Consider the following 26499-nt stretch of genomic DNA (forward strand, 5'->3'; position numbering starts at 1 on the left):
TGCCTAGGTAATTAAACTGCTGGACTGATTTGAACACACCAATGTGCTTTACCCACAAACCACCCCCTCAGGACAACCCCAGGGAGCTGTGGGCAGGGCTGGACCCTTCCCCATCCATTACACACAGCTTTCCAAAACTGACAAATCCACCGGACTATTTACACATTCCCAAGTGAGACACAGTCCAATTCAATCCCAGAACAGCACAAGGAAGCTTAACAGGACACATTTCTAGCAAGAGAGAACTCACCATCAGCCCCACACAGACAGTGGTGAGTGTTTGGGTCATGATTTGGTTGAGCTGTACAAAAGAAAATTACATTTAGTCAAAGTCATGTAAAATAAACTATTACTGGCCATACCTTAATTTAAAACAAAAGGTCCACATTTATTTGAATTTTACCTCTCTGTCTCCTAATGTAATCCATGATTTTATGTTCCCCTTCACCAGGAGCACTGGCATCCGACAAAATAACCTGCAACACATTCCAATTGTGTCAGTAATTAATGCTGCCACAGTAAAAATCAACAACTTATGCAGTTCATACACTGAATACAGAACCTGACTTATGAACACTTGAAATTCTAATCTGCAGTTTCAACTATTTCAAAATGAAATTATTTAAGAGCCTGGAACCAATGAACAGACATTCATTTTCCCCCTCCAATTCCAGGATGAAGGTGACATACTGATTCAAACCCCACTGAAGTGATCAGGCCATATTTTTGTTTCCTGATAAATTGCCAGGGCAATGAAACAGGCACTAGAGGAGTCACGGATTAAGCACACACGTGTCTGCTTCCCTTTGGACCTTCCCAACTCATCGGTGCCCTGAAACATGATCACAGCAGACCCCTCCTCACCCTGGCGTCAATTCTTAGCACAAGCATTTATTAAGCACTAGCTTAATAAAGCATTAGCATTTATAAAACCCCAGGTCTGATGGAGGGAATCAAGCAGAGCCAACTGCCCTCTAATTAGGCCACTTGAACAGTCAACTCATGGCAAATAGCACAGGCAGCTGCATTAACTGAATCCTCTGCCCCCTCGTACAGAGCAAACACAGGACTGTCAGAAACAGAACTCGGTGGGAGTGGAGTGCTTGAGGAGAGGAAGAGAGAATTTCCAAGTCCAGAAAGGCAAGCAAGCTGACATGTATTATTTTCATTGCCTGCCATCCATCATTAGAGTGACGGAGAAAATGCAGCCCACTGAGGGAGTACTTAGAAAAAAGAAACAGTGCAAAAAATACATCTACAATGTATCTTGACGCTTCCCCCAAAAGAAGCAAAAGTATTCCTAAAGCCCTGTCTCCCATTATGTCAAATTGTGGCTTCTACTGGCAAACCTCCTCTTTGCTCTTCAGTGAAATCAAAGCAAATGGTGCTGGGGGATGGAGTTATCAGGACGAAATGGTCTCTGAAGCCACAGCAGGACGTGCTAGTCGGCCCATTATTAATAAAAGCACAGAGCCAGGCCAAGAGATAAATCTGTTAAATTTCTGCTCTTCAATCAGATCCCAGCCCAGCCCAAACACCTCCTTCATTTCTCTCAAGTAGGAAGCTGGGAACTCACGGTGAGGTTCTTCCAGCCCGGGTCGCTGTTGAGGCGGTCGGCGATGTAATAGCGCAGGCATTTCGCCAGATTGTCCATGAACTCCGTCCCCTGGAAGGGGTGGGAAGGAAATAAATGAAACCTTCACTCAGACGCTGGCAATTGCTGGGTGAAGTGCCAGGTCACTCACCGGGGTAATGCAGTTGCTGTCAAATCTCTCCTTCACTTCTTCTGGAGGGAGAAAGCCACCTGGAGCAGCAGAAACAGGGAGCAGAGTCAGATCAGCATGGACCATTTAAAACATTTCTGCATGATGAAACCCCACATGGCTCCCCAGGTAACAATTAACTCACTGAAATCAGTTTCTTAAAAAAAAAAAACAAACAAAAAAACCCCAACACCCACATCCAAAATTAAACCAGCTCTTACCATTATATCATCTCCAAGTTTGAGGTGTCAGTACATCTACAAACGTGACTTCAGCAAACACTGCTACACATTCCCCTTTCACTCCAGCCATGTCACCATCACCCTCAGAAAGTTGCTCTGACTTTTGTTTCCTCACTGAATTTAGAGCTTCCACTGTCAAGTAACTACCCTTGCTCGCAGCTCATTATCCCTGTGTAGGAGTATTTCCATCTGATCCCTGCTTTTAAGCCTCAACACTCCTTGCATTGAGCCCTACAAATGTGTACTTCCTTCCATAAGGGTTTTGGTTGCTTCCTCACTACATTTATCCCTGCTCTTCTGTTCAATTTATTTTCAAAAGGAATTAAGAGCACTCAACACAAATTCATTTCAGGCAGGAGACAGAAGAAGAAAAAAAAGTGACATTTTGTTTTATCTTAGTTCTTAACTTTGGAGAACACTGATCCAGCCTTCTGTAGGCTTGTTATCCCCTCCTCCTCCCAGCAATGCAGAGACATCCCTTCTCTAAACCTTACTGAATCTTTCAAAACAAGGTGATTCTCATCAGAAAACCTCCAAAACAGTCACTGGTTCACCTTTGGCCAGAATTTCTTGTCTTATTTTCTGCTTCTCTTCAGCAGCCTCCATGCCCTCCTTCGACGCTCTGAATCTCCTCGACCGCTGCTGGTTCATCTTGGCACGTGGGGCCTAAAAAAAGGAATGAGAAGGGCTTGAAGGTCCTTTCCAACCAAACCATTCCATGACTCTAGGTACCGAGGGGAGATGAGGATCAGGTGGGGAGAAAGACAAGCTTCCAGCCTCAAAGGTCCCTGAAGGCTGTGAAATATTCCACACCACAACTCCATCACTGCCCATCTGAAGTGCAGCTGCTCAAACCAGCTGCTCTGGTCCTTTCCAGCTTGTGGTGTAAATTATTCCTAAAGCCACAGAATGGAGGAGCAGAAGTAGTCTCAGAGTGTTACTGTCTTTTACAAGTTTCCAGCAAAGCTCAGGCTGCAGCAGACTCCATCAGCCAGCTCATGATTACCCTCACCAAAATTCAATTAACAGTCTATTTTACCTACAGCTTTTCATTTCAGAACACCATTTCCCAAAGGATCTCACGAGACCTGATGGCACCTACCCTGATCTTACAGCTGGAAAGGAGATGTGTCAGTACTCACCACTCCATCTATGGCCATGTAGAGGAGCCTCCTCGGCCTCACGATGTTGAAGATCCTGTCGATGTACTCGAAAATCGCCACCATCATTTCATCTTCGTTTTTGGGTGCTGGCCTGAAACACAGGGTATGCAGTTCAATGACTGGAATGCTGTCACTGAAGAGACAAGCTAACTGTAAAGAGACAGAAGTGCCTTACTTGTCTTCTGGATGCGTGCAAGGGTGGATGATGCCATTCATGTCCAGGTAGAGGTTATCGAACTCCACCTCGTTGGGGTTGGGCTTGCTGGTGTCGATGGGAACCTTGACTCCATTGCACTCCTTAGCCTGGGGGTGCAGTCAGGACAAAGGTTTCAGTACCAGTAACCAGCAGTTGTGAATGCACAGACTCAAAAAAGTATTTTTATTTTTTTCCCCCCAGTGGCAGTAGAAGAAAAAGATAGCAGCAAGCGCCCACACGATCACTTGGAGCTGCACCTTTCACTGTTAAATAGCCCTTCTTTTAAAAAGCTGTTTGTGAACCAGCACAACCAGAAAATGTTACAATAAGTTATGGCAGAGTTGTTAATTTCTGCTGAAAACAGAAGTTTCCACAGCAACTCCTTTTACTGCCAGGAGCACACTGATTGCTCCACAAGAAGGAAGGAGAGATCCTTTCGGATCCCCCAGCCAAGCCTCCGCATTGGGTCTTTACATCTTTCCTTTCCTCACGACCATCAGAAGCTCTGAGATGCTCAAAGCTCTGAAGTCTTCAACTCCTGCCTCCAAGCCTGCCTGTGGATAGATCTGCAGTGCTAAATAAAATCCAGAAATCCAGACATTGTCTTCGTCCCTCTAAGGCTTCACCTCTTCCTGGGTTCTCTTTCTACTGCCCCAAGAACGTGGAGCTCGGGTCGCAGTGCAGATGGGAAATGCCACGTGAACTTCTCATCACCCTAAACCCCCTGAGCCACCTGTGTTCCTGGGCTACCCCAGCACTGGAGTCTTCAACAAGGTGGATCAGCGACCACGGTGGATTTTGCTTCCTCACCATAATTTGGGGTTTGTTTGTTTTGTTTGGGGTTTTGTTGTTGTTGGGTTTGTGGTTTGGGTTTTTTTTTTTTTTTGTTAGTTTGGTCAAAAGGCAATTAGCACTGATTCTCCTGTCCCTCTCCCTTCTCACTCCCTCTCCCTTTCAAGGCAACACCTCCAGCCACACACATAAGGCACCGGATTAAACCCCAATAGCACGGAAGAGACACGACCTGAGCAAGGAAAAGCCCCATGATTTCCAGAGAAATTGTGGCTGGAACATCCCACAAAGGTGGAATGATACTTGCTCTTGAACAGCCTGGCATAAAGCAAAGTTAAAACAGGAATGGCATGTTCTGAGGCGTGAACTGACTGAATTTATCCTTGTCTTAAAAGGCCAAAATGAAATCCTCTAAAGCAACATAAGTCTTCATTTGGTATTTGCATTTCTCACAGCCACAGGTGTGTGGAATTCTTTCAGGGCAAGCTGTGAAGTCATTTTTAAATAACTGAACACTAACCCCCCCTATTTTAAAGAGGAGAAATTTCTGCTAATTCACACCTTTTTAACACTTGGGTTCTACTTGACCGCTCCCCCCCCCTCTTGCTCGAGCTGAACGGGACTCAGGGGACATCAAAGGCTTACGACCACGTGATATGGAAAACAAACTCACCCTGCCAAGACCTGACTTCCAGCCTCCAAGGCAAAGCACAGTAAGTGTGATCTCGTTCAGAGCCTTCAGCAGCCACTTTCCATCTGCACAGCCCCACAAACCCAACAGGCTTTTCATGTAACAGCCTTGTAGAAGGTTTAAGTATCTGGCAGCGATATCTCTTGTGATATAACTAAACTGTTCACTTCTAATCTACAGCCTCTTTTGAAACCATTGAAAACAGATCTTCAAACATGATACTTTAGTTGCAGCTTTATTAATTCGTATCAATTTGATTAAGAATATTCTCTCCTGGATTTTTTTATTATCTTCAAGATCTCCCTCTCATTCTTCCTGCTCAGCTTAAGAAGAAGATTATTTCTTTTTCTTAAATCTGATTAATCTGGCAAGGTAAGAGAACAAGGATCAACTTTTTAATATTTCAAAGAGACAAGCTACCGGCAGATACAAAATTTCTGATTAGAGAGATTTATGGCAATCCTAAAACACACACGGAGCTGATTACATCGTGAGAGAAGCTTAAATTCATCTACAGTAAGACAAACTACAGCTTCTCCCTGCTGTCCTGCTCTGCTCTCAGATTTATGGCCAGATTTGAATATAAAAAACCTTAATGAACACGATTTATCCTGGCTGTAATTGCAACGTGCTCTTGAGTAGGAACAAGGCACCGAGAGGGAGGGACCAGCAGCTGCCACTGCAGTTACTGCAACTCGAACTCAGCCCCACAGGAGCTGTTGTGCCTTTCCGTTCATCTTAACAGAAAGAACTTGGGCTGTTACGAGCTCAGATATTAAAGATCAGCAAAAAGGACCTAATCAGTAAAACCAGATCTGCACAAACCTTTGTTTTACCTAAATAGGAGAGCAGCTTTGATTACACAGAGATTCATCCAAATGTTTACCAGTGTGATGAGAAAGGTGAATCGCCTGCCCACCCAACTGTTACAGGTGTATTTGCTGTTTAAATTGGGGCTGCTTTTAAATGACACATCTCAAAGAGTTATCCAGAAACAGCAGGATCTCCAGCAGGCACGAACATGGCACGTGTCCATGACAGCCCCTAAACTGAGGGATCCCCAACCCTCAGGACAGACCCCCTCAGGGATAACAACCCCCAGGAGTTTGGTACAGCAGCAGAACCACCAGTGCTGCCATGGCAGCTCAGATCAGAGCCAGAACTCACAGCAGCTCAGAATTGAGGGAAACTTTTAAGCCCCAATCCCACCTTTTTTTCTAGAATAGTTCCCCAGGAAAACACTTAGATCTTAATTATCCACCTGTTAAAAATTCACAGGTAAAATAAACTTCACACCTCACACCCAGAGAGGCTGAAACAACAACTGCAATAAAACCAGCAGAGTCACTCACAGCTTTAACCAAATCTCTGACTCTGCTTCACTGCTTGAATCTGAAAAGCAAAAACACCCTGAAAAGCACGGAACTGAACACTAAAAGCGACCTGGAAACCTGCTGCAGGCAGGGCACACGTGCATCCTCAACACAGAATTCCTCTCTTCCCTTCTCTCCTCCACCTTGCTCCCACACCATCCCCTTCCCAGGCGCTTCCCCAGGGTGAGGCACAGCTCTCCCGAGGAAGGAGGAGGCAGAGGAGGCACAGGCTCAGCAGCAGAGACCTGAACTTCCCAAGGCAGTGTTTGGAAGGGCAGAACTCAGCCAGCACAACACGGCCACAGAGAATACAAAGTATCTGGAAAAGCGTACGGGAAAAGCAGTTTGGAAAGCGAGAACTCCAGCGTTTGTCTGCTCAGAAACACTGAGTTAGCTCTGGGGTAACAGGGCACTGAAAAGCCACCACGGGGCAGCTACTCAAAGGCTGCAGAGGAAGGGAGACCCCTCCATCCTCCCTGTCCCCTCCCACCGCCTCCCTTGGCACAGCACAACGTTCCCGTGGCTGCAGGGATGTGCCCTAAGCAACCAGCCTAATAAAAACATGCAAACAGACATAATTCCAGCTGCCTTACTGCCCTGAAGGGCACCTGCAGGACCCAGCAGCAAGGCTGGGGCTGAGCCTTCGCCAAAACCACCTCCTGCTGCCACGGAAAGCCAGATTTTACAGCGTGCCTTTGGAAAAATCAGCTCTGTGTTCGGGCAGGAGGGGTTTCTCCGGCACAGAGAAAACACCAGCAGTGAGACAAAAACTCCTGAGGCTGCTCGAAGTTACAGAGCACAAGCCCAGACTTGTTCTGAGTCCTGGATGCAGCGTGATGCCCTGGGTTCGTGGGGGTATTCCAAAAATAAAGCACCAGGGTAAAGCAGGAAGCTGCAGAACAATTAAGATGTGAAATAAAAGACTGATAAAATAATGAGTAAGACCTGGAAATGACCCAGCTGCGAGTTATTCGGGAGGCTGAGAGCCCCAGGAGGCAGACTGCCATGTGCACAGTGGGGATCTCTGATCTCCCACGAACCCCCTGCAGCTCCAAGGGACAGCCCAGTTTCTCCTCCAGTGTCCCATTCCTGCCCTCCCCCGTGTTCTGGCATCCCCTCTCCCGATCCCACACCCCCAGCAGGACCCTGGCACTTATGTTGCTGCCAACAGGGAGGTCTCGGGGAAACTGAGACGCTCCCAGACCCTCAAACTGTTTTTAACCATTTCCCTTGCATTTCCTCCCTCTTCCCAAGACAGGCAGCTGCACTTGCGTTTCCAGCAAGTCCCGGAGCTCGCTGCAGCTCCTAATTCCCCAGAAAAAAAAAAAAAAGCTGTGGAAAGCAGGAACTAGGAACAACACACAAGAAAAGCACCGCCACTGTTCCCTGCTCAACCCAAAAACGCTGCCATAGATCCCGCTTTTCCTGCCCGGGGCTGCACAGAGGCAGAGCCCACCGCGCCGGGAAGGGCTGGGATCCCGGGGAACGGGCTGGAGACCGGGAAATCGTGGGAGAAAGCCGGTTCCCTGCTCCAGGTGCCCGTCCATCCCCGCTGTCCCCCGGTGCCCGCTCCCGCCGCTCCATGTGCGCGGTGCTCCAGCGGCGCACGTGGAGTGAACCTGACGGTGCCTCCCCCTGCGCCGGGGCCGCTTCCACCGGCACCGAAAGCCCCCCCAAAAAAAAACCCACCCCAAACCACCCCCCGCCACAGCCTCCCCGAACCGAACCGGAACCGCCGAACCCCTCCCCAAACAAACAAATAAAACCGAGCGAACATAAACAAGCGGCCCCGGGGGAAGGGTGGGGGGGGGGAGCTCAGCGCTGCGGCCCAGCCGACCCCGCGGAGCGCCAGGGGCCCGCGGCGCGGCGGGCGGTGGTGCGAAGGGCGGCTCACCTTCTCCTCGACGCAGTTGACGATGATGGAGGGGTACTTGCGGCTGAGCCAGCGGAAGAAGGCCGGGACCCCCATGGCGGGGCCGGGAGCGGGGCTGGGATCGTGACCGGGAGCTGGGCTGGGATCGGGAGCGGCGGCTCCGCCGGCACTTCCGGGGTCGAGGGCGCGCGGGGCACGGCGGGAAGGGGCGGGGGCGCGCGGGGCACGGCGGGAAGGGGGCGGGGCCGCGGCCGCGCCGCCGCCATCTTGGGTGCGGGCTGAGGGCACCGCCATGGCGGCGGGAGGGAGCCGGCGGGGAGCTGCTGCCCCACAGCCCTAAACAGGCAGTTTATCAGGAAAAACAGCCTCCGTTAGCTCCTTGCTAATAAAAGCCAAGCGCGGGCTGCCGCCGTGGGGTGGTTCGGGCGGTGGCACACGGCAGGGTTGCCCAACGAGCCAGTAACGATACATGGCAGAGACATCGGTGATTTATTTCAGCGCTGCCCAACCCTGAGTGCTCGGTGCATTCCACAAATGTGCCGTTATTTATACACGGAAAGCCGGAGTCAGTAACTTCCCAATCACAGCCCCTCTACTAGGATTGATCAGTAATTTTCATGCAAGTTACGCAAGTTACATCAACTTCCCTGCGTCCTTTTCACCTGTGCAGGGTCTTCTTCGACCTGCAGGCATCATTTTTAGTATTACAGTGAACACAGTTCAGCTGTAGGATACACAGACCTTGAGTATTTCACCAAGTCAATAATGCATACATAGACAGACATTAACATCTTGATTTACTGTGTCCCTAAAACTTGTCAGTTCCTGGATGCCCTTGGCTGAGGGATGCAGCTGCTGCCTGTCCCACTGACCAGGTCTCCTTTCTTGCTGATCAGGCCTGAAAGTATACAAAGATCAAACAACAAAGAACATCCTAAAATAATCTTGACATATTCCACATTTTGCAAGACCAAAAGCGATTCAGGGCACGGCCGCTCTGTCCCCTCTGAAGGGGACGTTTCCAGACGCAGCCGGTGTGAAATGGCTCCATGTGATCCACGACGGCGGCACGAGGCAAAGAGCCCTCATCCCCTCGCTCTGCCCGTGGCATAAGCAAATACTATTAATTTGTGGCTGTTTGACGGCGCCGGAATGGAATTAAACATTCGGGAATTAAACGGGATTAACACGAGGCAGGATTCTGCGCTCCGCCGTGTCCCGCTGCCGCACGGCAGCTCCGTCAGGAGGGCAGGGACAGGGGCGAGGACAGGGAAAAGCAGCCCGGGAATCATTAACAAAAATAACAAAATCTCAGCAGTGCTTGTTGAGTCAATGCCGCCAATTTGGGGAGCGGAGGGGAACCTTGGTACTGGGCTAATTCTCTGTAGAACAAATTAACCCAATATTGTGTCTCTCATTATTCTTATCCTCACTTGGCTGTTGTTAAGCCGTTTTCTGTTGTCGTTCCTCTCAATAAAATCTGTGACTTGAATAAATTTCCCCGGCAACTTTGTAGTGGCACCACACCTGTGGTATCAGCTAAAGATTGTCCTTTATCTGTTCCTTACAAAACAGTTCCCTGATTGAAGCTTCCTATTGTAGTGTTTCTCCTCCTGGAATTTCGTGCGGGCAGCTTAGCATTAACACTTCGTTTGTATTGATGGGCAATCAGTTGTTTTTCTGATAATGCCAAAGAAAAACAGAAGGCTGGCGGGACGCAAATGAAACGCGATCGTCTTATCTTATAATTACTTGGGTAAACAAGTGCTGGAATAATTAATGCTGCAACAAACAATTCCTTGAAAAGTTGGTCTAAGCACCAGCAGCCACGCCGGGGCACGAGCCCGGGTCCCACCTCCGAACTGCGTGTCCCTGAGAAGCGCACGGAGCGCCGTGTCACCGCGAACAGGAGCAGGGAAGGCTTCCCATTAGGGTGTTTTCCAGGGATGAGTGGCGTGCCGATGGAAATCTGCCCGGGCTGTATTGATTCCAGTCCCCCTGTCCGTCACCGTCACCTGCCATCATCCCCGGCTGCGGCGTGACAGCCGTGAAGGAGCGGAGCAGAGTTGACTGGCAGGATGTTTTGCATGTAACGAGCCTGTGCACAATAAGAGCATCACAAATGCTGCTGCTGCGGAGGAACTCGGCTATCGCTCCGACACCGAGAGGCAGAGATTGCCCGCGCTCGGCTCCCGCAGCCATCCGTCACCTGTCACGGGCCACACGTCGGGGGCTGAGCCGGACTGAGGGATGGAAACCCCACAGGCTGGTGTCATGCCAGCAGATGTACAGTGGGCTGACATCAGCAGCCGGGAATCGCTCAGGAAGAGCTTAAAGCTGCACAGACACCACGGATCCGAGGCAACGTCACATGGCAGCACGGGCTGCTGGAGAGACTTTTCCAGCTGAACCTTGGGCTGACAGTGCCTGAGCCATCCCGTACCACAGCCTGTCTGTGCTGGGATACTGGGGAGCTTACATCTGCAGATGGGTAGGACTATCCAGAGTGAGTTACCAGGAATTAGGGATGATAAGGAAAAGGCAGTGAGGGGTGATGACACCCCGGCCCTCGCGTGCTGGGTTCAGACGTGATTCAGCTCTCCCAGGCGACGCTGCAGTGCACAAGGAAAAACCTCATCCGGACTCACCCGGCTCCATCCTTGGTGCAGCTGATTTCCCAAATCCCAGAACATTCCAGGCTGCACCCTCACCAATGCTGGACTGTAACCCACAGCAGCCAGCTGCACCAAGGGTTTCTGCTCATTTCCAAGCCTTCTGTGAGCCATTATTTCAAACTGTTGAGCTCTCAGCCCAAGTGTTTTTATCCAATTCAATGTTGTTACCATTTTTAAGTTGTTTTTGAGGGACAGGGTGTGGAGATTGGTGGCTGTGGCAGACGTGGGGCTGCGGCGCAGCACAGTTTAATTGGGGTGCTGGTTTCTGCTTTTGAACTTGTCATCATGATGAACAGCTTTTTTTTTAATATGTCTCCCTTCGAAAGAAAATCTCATGTTTAATGAACTTAATTTTAGATAAAAGGAATGAAAAGAAGGAAATTAAAAATGCATGAAGCTCCTAGAGTCATCCAATTACTGTGATGTCCACACAGCAGCACCAGCACAGATTTCACAAAGCAGGGAAAAGCAGGAAAGCACTGGGGCTCTACACATGTAAATGCTGCTCTCTTCCAAAATGTGCTGAATTACAAATGGACATTTTATGCATTTCTTCTTCTTGATCTGTTGCAGAAGAAGATAAAGATCAAACAAGCCAGCCCGCCCCAGCAGTGCCTGTCTGCGTACCCACAATGCTCGTCTGCTGCTTTCCAAACCACGTCTAGCTCTGGAGTCCAAACAGTGGAATGCAGACAAGCCTCAGGAGGGGGTTCTCAGGGGGCAGGGTTACTGTCAGAGCAGGTCAGAGAGAGCACACGTACAGCGTGTAGGACCCGTGATGTTTATTTGGTATTTACATTTCCTTTGCCCGTAAAGTGACGAGCAGTGCTTCAGCCCACAGCACACTCACTGTGAGGGTGAGTGGGCTCTGAAACAACGCTTCTGCTTCTCCCCAGAAGCCAGCAGGGAACCTCAAGCATAGAAGTCATCGAAGTCGTCTGACTGGGCGCTGTGGGTCTGCGGGCGCAGGGCGGCCTCGAGCTCGGAGCTGCTGTCGTCGGATTCGCCCCAGAACGCTGCGGGGGAGGACACAGAAACCACAGCAGTAAAACCCTTTCCACGGGGGTGCCCTCTGTCACAGGCACGACCGCTGGGCAGCTCTCCCCAGGCCCCGTGGCTGACGGAGGAGGAGCAGTCTGAAGCCCCCAGCCCAGGTTGTGCGTCCGGCCCCGCACGGTGCCCGGGGCAGAGCGGCTGTGCCCAGACAGCGGCTTCATTCAGCACTCCCACTCCATTGTGCCTCAAGGTAGCTGGGCAGAACATTTCCACTCCAACCAATTTACTTGACCAGCTGCTGCCTGAATTGCAGCTTTGTCTATTCTCTTCCCCTTTCTCCCGCTGCTACTTGACCCCGCGGTGAAGTCACCAGCGGGCCATGACATCACAGAGTTGGCACAAACATGGCAGTGACGTCACAAGCGAAAAACCACCACTTGGAGATCAGATCAGACCCGGGCAGGCCTGGTCTCCACAGAAGACATGGCTTTAACTGACAGCTCTGGGAACTGGCAAACCCTTTCCCTGACATCAACAGAACCCCCCTGCAATTCAGAGCGCCTGAGAGATTTCTCAATATGTAAATTCATTTGACCCGGGGATAAAACACAGTGGGAAGTGTGGCACCTGAAGTCAAGGCTGCAGTGGCTGACAGAGCTGTGCTCTCTGTTCCCAACCATTCCAGAGGCTGCTGGCTCTCCAAAGGCAGTGTGGGAGCTGCGATGCCTGGAATGAGGCCCGGGGATGGAGGCGGCGGAGGGCGGAAGGCTGTCACGCTCACACACACACTGCAGCTCGTGTCTGAGGCCCTGCTAAGGCCTCTGACGGCACCAGCTCCACGAACACCTTATCTACAAATGCAGCAGCTGCATCTTTCATCCTCCATCCCGGCCCCCTGGGCTGCAGGGCTGTGCTCCGCCGGGAACATCAGAGTGAGCCCCGCACTCACTCCCGTGTGGAATGGCTCCAGGAACGGGGCTGGGGATGTGAGAGCCTTTCAAGTGGCACCAAAGCAGCCACTGCTGATGGCATCCGTACCTCGGTGCAGTGCCACGCCTCTGGGACTGCGCCATTCCAGACTGCCAAGCACCTGGAGCAAGGCTCCAGGCAAAGGGCTCCCAGCGCTGCCTCGCTGGCAGGAGGCTCAGCTAGAGGTGTCTGCAGGCCCCTGAGGGCCTTGGGGTGGGTAAAAGGGAGAATTGGAATGCTGGAGAGTGAAAACATGCAGGGTCCACACACCAATTCAGAACAAAACCAGCTGGGCAATGGACAAAACCATCCAGCTGCACCCATGTCCTGCTGTGGCCCTGCTGTGGGAAAACCAAGGAAACCTCAGGTTTCTCCTTCTCTGGGTTTCCTCCACTTGCAGTTCACAGTCATTTGACTAAACCCTGCAAAGATCTTGACTCCTTCCACACCACCTGCACCACAAACACCTCCTCTCTGTCCTAGAATTTGTTCTCTTCAGCTTCCTGCTGGCTCCTATGTTGAGACAGGGCAATTCCACTCTTTCCTGTCTCCATATTTTATACAGGTCATAACATAGTTGTGGGAGGGTTTTTACAGTATAAATTACACAAGACACTGATTTTCAGTAGTGTAACGCTTGTCTCTTACCTTTGGATTTTATGGCAGTTACTTTCTCCTTCCGTGTCTCGGTCCTGTAAAAGATTTCAAATAATCAGCACAATGTCACAGATTAAAAGTGACTTTTTAAAAAATACTGTGAGATGGTTTTAAAAAAATATCAGTAAGTTTTGTAACTCCTTTTTTTTTTAAAATAACTATTTTATCAAGGGTTTCTTCACCTAAAAGGTGGAGAAATCCACATGCAGCAGGAACACTGGTGCAGTTGTTCCTGGAGTCATTCCCAGGTAACAGCACTGATCTACACCGGCACTGAATCCAGGTACAAAGGAGCAGGGCCCTGTCGAGCTTTTGCAGCCTTCCAGAGCACACAAAGTATGTAAAGACAAAATCCAAACAAAAATGAAAGCACCCCAGTGCTGCTCCTGCACTTCCTTCCTTCCCTTCCTCCCCGGACGCTCCTGCGGACCCGCGATTCCCGATTCCCGGCTGTCCCCCGGCCCCATGGAAATGTGCAATCTCCGCTGCCTTTGATCTACCTTGATGTGTGTGCAGCCCGAGCCTGCTCTGGTAAATGGCTGCTCTTGTGTCTGGAGCATCACAGGCCCTTTTGAATCTCTCAAACAAGCTGGAATCATTTTGATCTTTTGTGTGCAGCGCGTGCATTGTGTTGGGGCTGTGGAATAATCACACGGGGGGCAACGATGGGGGAGAATTAACTGTTACAGCAACGGCCCTGCAAGAAGCCCTAAAAATAAACCTTCAGCTGATTTTAATAAGGAAGATCAAATAGAAGATATTTGGGCCATCACTGGGCCAAGCAGTGAAATGCAAGCCAATGTCAAGGTGCAGCTGGAAGCTGTGGCCACGGCCACAACAGGACTCAGTCAGCTCTCTGAAATGTCCTGCCATTTGCTGTGTTTCATGGAAAAACCTGGCAGCCGATACAGAAGTCCTTAAAGAGGGGAGTTAAAAACATTTCAACATTGTGGAGGCATCTGTGAAGGAGACGAAAAAAAAGCAGGGATGATTCCTTGCTTGTGTTACTCCCTGGTAGTCAGAATTTGGGATTGCAGCTGGAAAGCCACACAGAAAGCAGGGAGTTTCATACATTGCAGCTACCAGGGTGCAGCCACTCTTCCTTTTAACCCAGAGAAAGCTCACGCTGTTCCAATCCCATTCCTTCTCCTCAGGCTATGAATGCCATTGGCACACAGGCTCCCTCTTTGTGGACAGAAATTCCCAGAACATTAAACCCAGCCCAGGTTCCACTAAGATGGCAACCAAGTGGCAGCACCAGTGAAGTACTCACAGTGATACCACTAATTATTAATGTATTCAGTAAGAAACTATAAAATGTCGGGCTCCAAATGTTTCTCCAACATTCCCTGAGCACACCATCCCAGTGCCTTTCCCTTTCATTCCAAGCCAAACCCCACACTGCCTCACAGCCCAACTTCTCCTTCAGAGATGTTCCCTCAACAGAATTCCCAGCGAGCATTTGAAGCCAGAGCCTCTGGAATACACTGAACACCCCAAACTCTTGCTCCCTTGGGTGAGATCTCCCGACCCTCAGCATTCCCCAGGAGGTGCTCCATGTGCTGAAGGGGCTGTGCTGTTCTCCCCTGGGTGTGGAGCAAAAAGCCACTTGTTGCAGAGCTCCAGCTGGTGAGGTGCCTCCTGGGGCAGCCGGCACGGGAACCATTTCAGCTCCCAGTGGCTGAGCAGGAGCTCAGGTAGCAGCAGCAGCCACTGCTTCCCCTCCGGCCACGCTGCTGGGAAGGGAGCAGGGGGTTCTGTTATTCAGCCATGCCAGGAGGTCCCCAGGAGGGACTTTTTGTCCCACTTCTCTCCATGCTTCAATCCTAGAACAAACACCGGTGGGTCAGTGATTTGGGCCCAACACCGACACCCTGCCAAGGACCACCAAGGGACCACCAGTGCAGGACCACCCAAGGCTGCAGAATTTGGTCCTCCAGGCACGGCCAAAGGCTGGTGGTCTCATGGAGAAGGACCACCATGGCTGTAGGAAGGTCTGGAGACCTTCCCGCTGCCAAGCCAGCTTCCCCCAAAGAGAAAGACAGGGGAGGGGGGGAGACAGGTGTCCCCAGACAGCCCAGAGCCGGGTGCTGGCACGACACAGCCATCCCCAGAGAGGGAGACAGGGAGCAGGGAGCCAGCAAGGAGCCGCCGGCGCAGGGAAATGCCGCGGGGATACGGCAAACGGAGCGAGGACGTCGGAGAGGCCAGACGGGAAATGGCAGCTCCCCCAAACCAAGGCTGGAAAACGCTGCCAGGGGCTGGGGAACAGGGAGTAAATCCTGGAATTAGGGCTGGAGTGCCGGGTGAAGCTGTGAGATGCAGCTGCAGTGAGCAGGGAGCACACAATGACTGCAGACCCCGCCGGGAACGTCCGGGGTGCAAAGGCAGCAAGGCCCCTTCCACCGCCCCGACTAATCCCCCGGCCTGACCCTCCCAGAGCCATCTACGCACTTGCTTCTCCCCTAAAATAATTCCAAACTCAGCCCAGGCCCTAACAAAGAAAAAACCCAAACCAGTTTCACTTCAAAGGGCCTTTTAATCTCTCCATTTCTCTGATGAAACAGGCTTTTTTTTTTTTGTATTGAAGATGCTGCAACAGTAAGAAATTAAAAAGCTCCAAGAAAATATTTTTTTCCTCCATACGGAAAATTAATATTAAGAGGAAAATACCAGGACAACAAGAGCCACGTTAATTGAGGGGGCTTGCTGGAAAACAGCAGAAAATTTTTACTTTGACCTGATTACCTTTTTGCTAGAGCACCTGTTGAACCTCTATTTTTTAGTGTCAAGTGAAAAAGACAACAAAACAACTTGGGAAATCCCAAATGCCAAGAGATTTCCCCGCCCTGGAAAGCCAAATATATACAGTCCATATACTACACACATTCACAGAGTCAGTGTAGACTCAAAAGTCCATTCATCACACCGGAATTGGAGTAATAACATTGAATTTCAGTAATTACACTGTAAGCAGCATGACCTTTATTTTAGGACACAGAGATTTCTATCGAGCTGCATCTGAGACCATTCTCTGTTTAGATCCACCAGGCTGAAACAGAAAACCCCACTAACACAAAGACACATCACAGCGCTGCGAGGGAGCTGTGCAGGAGAGCAGGGGCACTGCCAAAAAATTCACTATTCCTTCTGTCCTCAGCAGGCAGATGTTGGTGCCTCTCCCCACAAACCTGGCAGGGCATCGCCACCACAACATCGCTGCCTCTGCAACAGCTGGGTGCTCAGGGGGAGGAAACAAAGCTCACAGAAACAGCTGTGACAGTGGAAAATCGGGCTGGAATTCTCAGTCAGCTTCTTACGGAAGCCATTTGACAACAGAGTACCTCGGGGGGATGAAACAATCAGATCCTGGCTGGATTCGGGGTGCACCTCTCAGGAATCCAGACCCACACAGTGCCACTTTCTCTGTATTTCCAGGAGAAATGCACTTGTGCGTCTCCTGAGCACTCCCAGCCCCAAACCTCTGGGAACTCTCCTCGGAGACGAGCAGAGATTTCCGAGCCAGGATTGGTTTGGGCAGGGGGGAGGCGGGGGATGCACAGAGCCCGAGTGCCCCCCGATGGCCAAAGCCAACGGGGCCACGTTAGACATCGCCCAGAGAGTAATTAAGAGATGAATTAGACTCTGCCAGCTTCTATTTGCATGTCACTACATCTGTGTTGGGTAAAACGGCTCCTTTCGGCTAAAAAGGAGCTAAAAACCAGCCTTCAGAGACCCCCCCGGAGTCCTTGAGCAGATTAATCAAAGTTTACAACACTTTACACCGCGTTGGTGTCCCGACAAATCCAAACCCCGCTTTGGTTCTCGGCTGATAACGCATCTTTAATCTCCAGATTATTTTGAAACGAGACAGCCCAAACGAGCCGAAGGAAAATAAAAAACCGCTCGCGTCCGGAACGGGGAATTCCCAGAAAACGAGTGACCTCCACTGGCCGCATCCATCGCTACAGCCCCCGGAATGCCACACACATCGCTGGCCGCCCGCCCGCGCTCGGCCCCGGCTCGGCCCTGACTTCTGATGCCTTCTCCCCCCGGGAGCGCGGGCTGTGACGCCTCTGCCCCGTGAAACGCGCCCGCGCTGCCCACCAAAGGTGCGTCTGTGCGGGGAACATCCCCCGGTGAGGCGGAGGGGGCCAGGGACGAGCAGCGCCCGCGGCGGAGGTAGAGCCGGCGGCGTTTGCGGGAGGAGAGGAAGCTCTGGCATGCACCGCCGAACAAAAGGGAACAAGTGGTCTTTACTCGGAGAGCAGTTTCCTATTAAGACTCACTCCGTCGTACATTATGCCTTTCATCCCCACTCAACCACAAAATGATTTTGCTGTAGGAAATACAATGGCAGAAAAAGATTTACATTGAAAGAATCTTTAATAATAAACTGTTGCAGATCTGCCTACTTCCCCATGATTTATAATACAATAAACATCGGATTCTATTAAGTCTCATGCACTGAAGACACGCACTGAAAACCCGAGTATGAAAGCCCTCAATTCTTCCCTTCTCCAGGCCCATAATAGTGAAACGAGCATGGATAAATGTGCTAAGAGTATCTCTTTGCATCTTTTATAGCTTGTGTGTATCAATCTGTAAAGCTTATTAAGAAAGTCATTGCTATGCAAAGCAGCACCCAATGTCTTTCTCTTGCTTTTCAACAGCGCGCAGTGTTTAGCCAATAGGGCCGGGCCCCGGCCCCTCATTCCGCATTCATAACATGCAACATTTGCACAATGTGTATCTCAAAGGCTGCTGAATAGAAAGCCTTAATACTCATGTAAACAACTGCAAACCAATTACTTAATGAATCAGGCCCACACATAATGAGGTGCCAGACAAAGAGCTATAAATGCATTTTTGCGCCCGAGCCTCCGCTTTAAAGTAAAATCCCTCAGCTGTAGTTTGGGCTTAACTGGCACATGATAATTATTGTCTGGGGGACATCAGAGGAGCCACGGTTTTTATTCCGGTCCGGCGGGGTCTGCGCCGGGGTCACTCATCAGCTCAGTGACAAAACGCGGCAAAGGAGAATTTATAAAGTGCCACGGCCGAGCTCGCAGGGATGTTTATTCTCAAGTAGTGGGTTTGAGACCACTTGTGAAAGCAATAAAGCCCGAGGAGTGGCTGCAGGGGAGCCCAGGAACCGCGGCACGGCCTGGCTGCAAACATCTCTCCCTCTTCCTCCCTCCTTCGTTCACCCTCTGGCTCCAGGGAGCCGGGGCTGGGCGTCCAAAGGCAAGGGGCTGTTCCCAAACCCTGCGCCGGGAAGGCTGCGCTGGCTTTGAGTCATTTAGAAAAGCCAACTCTAAGCCACTGTAAGAGATTTATTATGGGTTTTTTTCAAGGCAGCATCATCACCTATCGGTGCACGACGTGTGCTGCCGCCGAGCACTGAAAGGCCTGAAATTATAGGGCAGAGGGAACGATTTGAAATCTACCACTAACAGGAATTTGGAGGAGAAAAAAAAAAAGCAAAAAACCCAAACAGCATCTGATCGAGTCAGACGTGGTGGAGGCACCATTAGCCAGCAGTGCAGCAGCAGTGGAGATGAAGCTTGCAGAGGATTTTTTTTTTTTTAAATAAGAAATATTTCATTTTAAATTACGCATTTTATTCAGATTCAGTGATCCTTTAAGCAAGTTCTCAGGGCCTGATCCTGCTCCTCCTGCTGTTCTAGGCTTCAGGGAAGGGCTAACATTTAACACTTCCAAAACTCAGCTATAGGAGCACCCTTGCATTTCATAGCATGAGGAACACCATTCTCATAGTCCCAAAAAAATCTAAAAGAGGAGAAAAAACTTGAATCTGAGACAGTAAGAACTAATCCCACACAAAAGCAGGAACGCCATTCATTGATACTTGGTTACAGCCTGTATTTACTGGGCTTGAATTCTAGAAACACTGTCATCCTAACACCAAGTGCAGAAGTGGAACTGGCCTCACCCACAGCAACCTAAAAAACCCTCCAGGAAGCTCCATGTCATGGACATGGAGGAGGGAGGAGTTCATAACCTGCCTGAAGGCCCTGCAGTCCCTCCCCCAGTGTCCCCACCGGTGGTTTTCCAGCTGGAGCCACAGCACCCATGTGCTGGGCTGCTCCAAAGGGGCAGGGAAGGACCAAAAGCCTGGCCAGCATTCCAGGAGCTGGCTGCATTATCCTCATTTTCTGCTGCTTCCCGAGCACGCCAGTGATGAGCACAGGGAGCATCCAACAGCACTGCCCATGGAGCCAAAGGTTAAAACACACGAACCACCTTTTCTCTCCTTTTTTAATAAAACCAGCACACCCTGCACCCCTCAGGTGAATTAACACCCTCTGCTGGAAACCAGAAAGGCACGTTCTAAACGGCCAGTATCAAATATAACCCCCCTGAGCCCACGGGCAGCACCAGTTACACCTGGTTTACACCTCAGACACGCAGAGGAGAACCCCACCTCCTCAGTGCTGGCACACTTGGCTCCCTGGCTGCCCCTCTCCTGATCCTCCCCGTCCTGCTCCTGAAAGCAGCTGGACATGCTCAGCTGGGGTTCACCGAGGTGTCAACTGAGCCTTAAATGAGGAACAGCAGCTGCCAGACCACACCTGGCTTTGGCACAGACAGTTCCTGAGGTGTTCAGACTCCCCGTGTTGTTACGTGAACAGAAACACAAACTTCAACCCAGGTTCAAGTGAAAAAAACCCACCAACAATTAAAAAAAAAAAAAAAATGACGGGAGCTTTGGTGATTTCCTGTCAGTGTTTCTCGTGCTGTGGAAGCATTTCCAGTGTCACAGACCCAATGCCCTTACCTGGAGAAGGGAAGGACTATTCCATCCGACGAAGAGCTGGTTTCCAGAGGTGCCTCCCGGCTGTCACTGGCTTTGGAGCTGTCATTGTCCATATCCCGACCTGGGCAGGAAAAACAGGAGCTGTGAACACCCCAATCCCAACAGCCAGATCCCACCGCAGCAGTGCAGCTCTGGTTTTCCAAGGTGTGAGCAGAGCAGCAGCAATGGCAGCTGCCTCCAGAGGGTCTGCTCCTGGGGGAGTGGAAATCAGCTCAAAGCAGGGAAACAGCACTCCCTCCCCAGCAATTAGGCTGGGATGGGGATTTCTTCCAAACTGGGAAAGTTTTACACACCTTTTGCCTCGTTTCAGAAAAAGGAGCAAGCACGGAGCTTCTCTTCAGAACTGTTTTGGATCATGGCAACTCTAAGCAAAGCTTAAAGGATTTCTGGAGTATTTTTACTTTTCTTTTTTTTTTTAATCCCCAAGTTCCCATTTACTTTAATCAGAAGCAAGGTTATTTCTTTTCTCCTTCCCCTTAAACGTAGATTATTTTGAAATGTTACAGTTCTTTCAATATTATTTGATGTCTCAGTGTTTTCAATCATTCTCTTGAATTAGACAAATTATTAGACAATAATAAATAAATAAATTCAATAAAAATTGGATTAGACGTGACTTGGGATTTTTATGACTTAAAGGGCAAACCAAACAACTATTTCAAAGCCTTTGATCCACACTTTCCTTTCTTCCCTTTTCCCCCCTGCTCTGTGGATCTCATTTCCATTCTGTAAAGATCTATTTAAAATAAAAAGGCAGAAGCAAATGGGTTCATTCACTGGAGTCAGACAATTGCTCATCTTTATATTTGTTTCCAAAGCACACGATGCTCAAGCACAAATCCCACTTTAAAAAGGCTACTTTGCATATCTGCCCCTGTCTGCCTGGAAATGGGAAAGGTAGATCTCCAGGTTGCTGGATTTCCTGGGAACACAGCCGTGCTCATGCACAGAGGAACGAGCTCCTCCACCCTCCTCACCCTGACCACTGCGCCTGCAGTCAAACACCAACAGATATGTCCTCATCCTTTCAATTAAATCGAGGGATAAATGTTCTTATAAACAGTCCTCCACAGTACAGTGTTTCCCTCCCACCAGGAGGCTCTGGGCTGCCCAGTGGACTCAGGCAATCCACTGAGGATGCCTTCAGAAGCTGCTGCCTCTGCTTAAAGATGGAAGAGTTTCCACCCAGAATTCACAACTCTAAAAAGCCTCTGGGGTCTTTTAGGAACTTCAGTGTCAAACACCCCCTCCTGGAGGGTGTCCCCCAGCCTGATTTAAGCCCAGCATCCAGCCTGGTGCTGTCCCAGGGCAGCTCTGGCAGCCCCAGCAGCCACGGCCAGTGGCACAGGGAGGAACTTCCTCCCTCACAGCGAATGGAAGATATCAAACGAAGGGAAAAGTTGGGTGAGACTTATTAATGCCTTTATTAGTGCACTCCAAGAGGAGCCTGGGAACCTTTGAGCCTCCAGCTCAAAGGAGGAGCCCATGGGGAAGGAGGCGTGGGCGTGGGCAGAGCGCTGGCAGGATTATTGGCTCATTAAAGGTGGCCTGGAAAGGGAAGCAGGATCGGGTTGGTGCTCTTTCATGTTCCCCTAGGGTATATAAAGAAGGGCTAATTTATTTCTTCTTCAGAGGGCTTTTCCTCCTTGTTCCTATATTGGATATTTTACACCTGGAGGGGAGCTGGAAGGTGACACACAGGCCGTTGGGAAAGCAAAGCCCAATGAGTGGAGCAGTTACACCATTTTTATTCAAATCCTGCATAGCCTTAATGTCTGTTCAAATCAGAGACACAAATGAAGGGGGGAGAGAGAGAGAGAGAGAATCTGGTTTTGTTAAAGATTTAACAAGCCTGCCCCTTCAATAAAATCAGCAATTTCCTACTCATAAATGAGACTCTTAAGCAGCCATCCAGCAAAACAAGAAATAATGGATTTTTATCCTTTTTAATCTCACGTTATTCACCTACCTCAGGAACAGCCAAAGAGCTGAACAATTTCTTTTGCGCGTCTTCCCTGATAAAAAACAAAGCGTCCTCGGAGGAGATGAGAAGGAGCCCAGATATCCCCCTGTATCCTCACATAACCTGGTATCAAAGGAGGTGGCTGTTATCAGCCCAGCTCCTCTCTGGGCGAGACCGTGCACCAGATATGATCCTTTTAAAGCCAGTTATCCCTGCACAGCCTTCCAGGGGCTCCGGACAGGGCTCTAGGAACAAACCCACGCCCCCAGCTGACCACAGACAGGGGTGTTCAGAGCTCCCGTGTCCTGCTCCGGGTGGGAAGTGCTCGGCAGATCCCTGCCCAAGCCTCTGTGCAGAGGAGCTCCAGGTCCCAGCCCAGGCTGTCTCTGAGGGACATCCCACACCCCAAATCCCTTTCCCTACAGCCACCTCCTTCCTCCCCCACAGGCATTAAAGAGCCAACACAAATACTTCAGGAATAGTTGCAGAATATTAAATAAATATTTTGGTTCTCTTTTTAATAAACCAAAAGCCCAGAAGCATTCCTAAAGTGCCATCCCAAAGACCGCTCGGAAGCGCGTCCACACGGCTCCCACAGCAAAGTCCATCGGACCCCAAAGCCTCAAAAGGCTTCTGGTGTTTCAAACCAAAGCTTCAAGAACTCAGCAAATACTGAAAAAAAAACCACCAAAAAACCCACCCCAAAATTTGTATCCCTTAAGCACAGAAAAAGTCGCACAGCAAAATAATCTTATATGGATGGACATCAAGTGTCAGTTCAACTAAAACCCTGGAACGAGTTGTTCCAGCCCAAAAGCCACTGCTTCTATTTTAGGCACAGAAAACTTCAGAGCTCTGGGGCCACAGCAAATAATGATGATAAAAAGGAAAGAGCAGCTGGCTGGCAGGGAGGAGAGGGAGCACAACAAGGAGCCTGGAGAAGATCATGGGCTGAAGATGAATCGTGTCTGAAAGGAGCAACTCGGCTTTCAAGTGAGGGGTGAGAAGCCTCGTTCCTGGGGACAACGTGGCTGCAGAACAGCCAACACAGCACCCTCGGAAGGGATGGATGTAAACTGCAGTTACTGGGTTTGGTTAAGGGGTTTATTGCCATTTTTACACATAGGAAGCATTTGTGTTTGCATGTCTGTTCTGTGAGAGAGTTGGGAGAGATCGGGAAGGGGGATGATCACCAGGACGTGGCTCTTGCCTGACTGACATGGAACAGCCCCCCAGGGTCCCTGGCAGGAAAATCTGCAACAGAGAATTCCCTGACACACTCAGTGGCTAAAACCAGGACTGGCAAGTCATAAAACTCAGGGTGGGGAGAAGCAAACCAAACCCCTTGGCAGCTACAGAGATCCAAACCTGGGAGCCGGAATTCTCCTTGGGAATATCAGTGATGGTGCTGGCTGGAGGGAGCCCTAGCAAGGGCTGCAGGAGCAGCTGAGGACACGCCTGCACCAGCACCTTTGTGGCCAAACACCACAGCGTGAGGGAGCTGGGCAGGGGGACAGAGCAGGGTAAAGCCTTTTTGCCCAGAATTCATGCTCTCAGGCAGTTTTGGTACAGGAGGCACAGCCACAGCTCCTGGCTGGCACAGGCACAGCTCCCACCAGCAGGGCTCTGCCCCACACTTGTTCTAACAACTCCAGTCAACTCCTCGAGGAGAGAATCAAACCAGGAACACGTGTGGTTTGCCCAATAATTACTGGATCTTCCCCACAGAGACTGACCCCGTAACACCCATCCCGGCCCCGAAAGGCTCGACGGCCGGATATCCACACGGGCTGAGTGTGCAACAGGACTACAAGGAACCAAACAGGCCCCGTTGCTCTCCACCTTGGTTTGTGCCAGTGTGAGCTGGACTGTCTGATCTGACCTTTCCTCTCTGCGCTCCGTGTGCAGCAGCCGAATGTACCCCCTGTGAGCGGCCCCGCAGCACCGAACCACCACGGTTATCAGGCTGGATAATCAGGCTGGATGCTGGGCTCAAGGTTAATATGCAGCCACCCCTCCCACCTGTAATGGGAATCTTTTCCACTGAGCTTTCTTCCCTGCTCTCATCTTCACACGAGCTTGTGACTCCTGGATGTGAACGCGCCGTAATGAAACCCTTTCAAAGCGCGGCGATCAGACCCGGTTTGTTTGCTTTTGAGCCCCACTCCCTTTAATTTCTCACTTTTGTTATCTCTTCTTTATTGATCTAAACTATCCATTACTGGGAACTCACCTCGTGCCACAGCCGCCCTGCCTCTCTGTAGCTTCCCCAGACAAGGCCCAGCCAACCAAACATCTTAAAGAACTGGAGACCCGACGGGATTTGGGAAACAACAAACCCGCGGCAAAGCTGCGCTCCTGTCCAGCGGCAGCAGAGGGGATCACACCCACCGTGGCAATCAGCCTAAATCAAAGTCTGTGCCACCTCTGCAAATAACAGTTGCATGAATTTAGGAGACCTGAAGCAGTGTGTTTGCATTTGCTGTGTAAAGAGCACGGCAGCCTAACTGTGCCCAGCCTGGGATGGAAGGGATGCTCCGAGGGCAGAGCGAGTGAGCTGCCCTCACTGCACCGATGTATTCCTTCCTTAGCCACAGAAATTAACTGGATTCCCAGACACCTTCACCTCCTGAGCTGGGAAATAGCTGTGCACACTTCCCCCTCCATGAACCCTTCTGGTTTTGGTAAGTCCTTCTGCAGTCTGGCTTAGTAACAAAAGGCAGCAAATACATCCTCCAGTTTCTAAACAGGAGATGCTTTGTAAACATGTGCACACCCACAGATCTTGTGCACACACCACAGGGCTTGGCTTTTTAACTCCTGAAGAAAGTCCCACCACCACAGGTATCACTAATTTTGGGAAGTAACCAGAATGACAAGCGATACTGAGATATTTAGGAAAATCCCCCAAATCTATTACAAATCCACACTAATTTGCCAGTGGCTATGGCACAGCCCCATATGGATTTGGGCAGAACACACCCATGTCCCGAGCAGGAACCTGGGGACGGGGCCAGCCCTGGGACACCGTTACCTGGTTCTCCCGTGCCGGTGAGCCGGGCAGCGCGTTCCGCCTGCTCCCCTTCCCCGCCGTCTGTCGGGATCGATGGCAGACTGCAGGACGACTCTTCACCCTGGACAGGTGACCCATCCCCACGCTCTCCTGGAAGGGCCTCTCTCAGCACCGGCAGAGCCTGCAGCATTGAAAACAAGAATAGCCACAGCCCGTTATTCTCCACCTGGAGTGCTCCCCGACGTTCCCAGCGTGTTTCTGTTAGGTGTTAAATTACCCTACTTGCAGGGTGTTCCTCTGGCCTTTGTTTTGGGACACAAAACACGGACTTGAGTCTGTGAAATCTACTCGATGTTTTGCTCCAACTCAGCGTTCAGTAAACAGCTGTTTAACAACACCATGAGCCTCTGGTGCTGAGGAGGAACCTCAGAGAACTCCAGGTTTCCTAACTGATCTGTAACTGATTTCTAGCCAAAACGTTTTATTGTCCTGCGTCTGCTCCCTCCTCACCGATGTGACAGTGAGTTAGAACAGAAGACAGACGTGGTTCAGTGATCAGAGACGAGGAAGCTGGACCTGCTGCTGGTCATCACCAACCTGCCTCAGACCAGAGGTGCTGACGGACTCAACAGCTCCATTTGTACATCAAGAGCTCAAAGGCCCCTTTCTGCACCTTCCCCTGCAGCCCAGCTGTGCACACCACCACCCAGTGGGGCTCCCAGAACACCCTAAAGCCCTCAGAGAAAGAAGTCACCGCCATGGGCCAAAAAAAGGCAAAATTACATATTCTAAGGTGCGGGTGCCCACCTGGCTGTCCTGTGCCTCCAAAGCCAGCAGGTCGTCAGACATCTCTGCTGCTCCCTCCGGGGCCCGAGCCCGGTGCTGCTCCAGGACCAGGGAATGGTGGCTCAGGTGACTCTGCAGCACAACCGTGTCCCTGAGGAACAAAGCCAGCACCGTCAGCGGGACACCCCACGCGTGAGACTCCTTGGTCTGGACAAGGGGGTGGGAAAAGCCATCACACGTTTGTCATTGATTACCACTTTTTACTTTGAAAATGCTCAGAGTGGAAACTGTAAGAAGCCACTTGTGACTTCTGCAGACGTGAGGAAGCTGGGCCGGGGTCACCATTGTCACGGTGTCTGTCCCTGTCCTGAGGCTCAGGATCCAGACACGCCTCACCTTTCCTGCATCCCTATCTCATCCCTGAGGCCTCACTCCACAGGGCACAGCTGAGCACCCACTGCCCCTGGCTCCTCTTTTAACCTAGAAAATCTCAGCGCTGCAACCTT

At 50.5% G+C, this 26499-nt stretch overlaps 2 protein-coding genes across 5 annotated transcripts in view; both read right to left on the reverse strand.

Moving 5' to 3' along the window:
- Window positions 1-7: 7 nt before the first annotated feature.
- Window positions 8-8241, reverse strand: XRN2 (5'-3' exoribonuclease 2). The gene is made up of 8 exons (XM_039385791.1): window positions 8115-8241; window positions 3344-3471; window positions 3148-3259; window positions 2560-2671; window positions 1746-1804; window positions 1577-1666; window positions 404-476; window positions 8-301 (listed from the first exon to the last, which is right to left on the reverse strand). The coding sequence occupies exons 1-8, from the start codon at window positions 8187-8189 to the stop codon at window positions 216-218; spliced, it is 735 nt and encodes a 244-aa protein (XP_039241725.1). The 5' UTR covers window positions 8190-8241; the 3' UTR covers window positions 8-215.
- A 3294-nt stretch (window positions 8242-11535) lies between these two features.
- KIZ (kizuna centrosomal protein) overlaps window positions 11536-26499 on the reverse strand; it is a 29672-nt gene continuing 14708 nt past the window's right edge. For all 4 annotated transcript variants that reach the window (XM_039385786.1, XM_039385785.1, XM_039385787.1 and 1 more), the window contains 5 exons: window positions 26015-26144; window positions 25229-25388; window positions 20193-20292; window positions 13382-13425; window positions 11536-11784 (listed from right to left, as the gene is read on the reverse strand). In XM_039385786.1, the coding sequence (XP_039241720.1) occupies window positions 11681-11784; window positions 13382-13425; window positions 20193-20292; window positions 25229-25388; window positions 26015-26144 (538 nt within the window). In that variant the 3' untranslated portion in view covers window positions 11536-11680. The remainder of the gene's footprint in view (window positions 11785-13381; window positions 13426-20192; window positions 20293-25228; window positions 25389-26014; window positions 26145-26499) is intronic.

The sequence above is a fragment of the Pipra filicauda genome, unplaced genomic scaffold (assembly GCF_003945595.2).
Source record: "Pipra filicauda isolate LSUMZ 115617 unplaced genomic scaffold, ASM394559v2 scaffold435_size564288_pilon, whole genome shotgun sequence".
NCBI classification, from domain to species: Eukaryota; Metazoa; Chordata; class Aves; order Passeriformes; family Pipridae; genus Pipra; species Pipra filicauda.

Excerpts from the sequence above, each read along its gene's own strand:
- XRN2 (XM_039385791.1), bottom strand. The coding sequence starts at position 8,189 with ATGGGGGTCCCGGCCTTCTTCCGCTGGCTCAGCCGCAAGTACCCCTCC. Across the intron at positions 2,672-3,147 it reads ACATGGCCATAGATGGAGTG|GCCCCACGTGCCAAGATGAA; the intron begins GTGAGTACTGAC and ends TCCTTTTTTTAG. Across the intron at positions 1,805-2,559 it reads ACAAGAAATTCTGGCCAAAG|GTGGCTTTCTCCCTCCAGAA; the intron begins GTGAACCAGTGA and ends CTGCTGCTCCAG.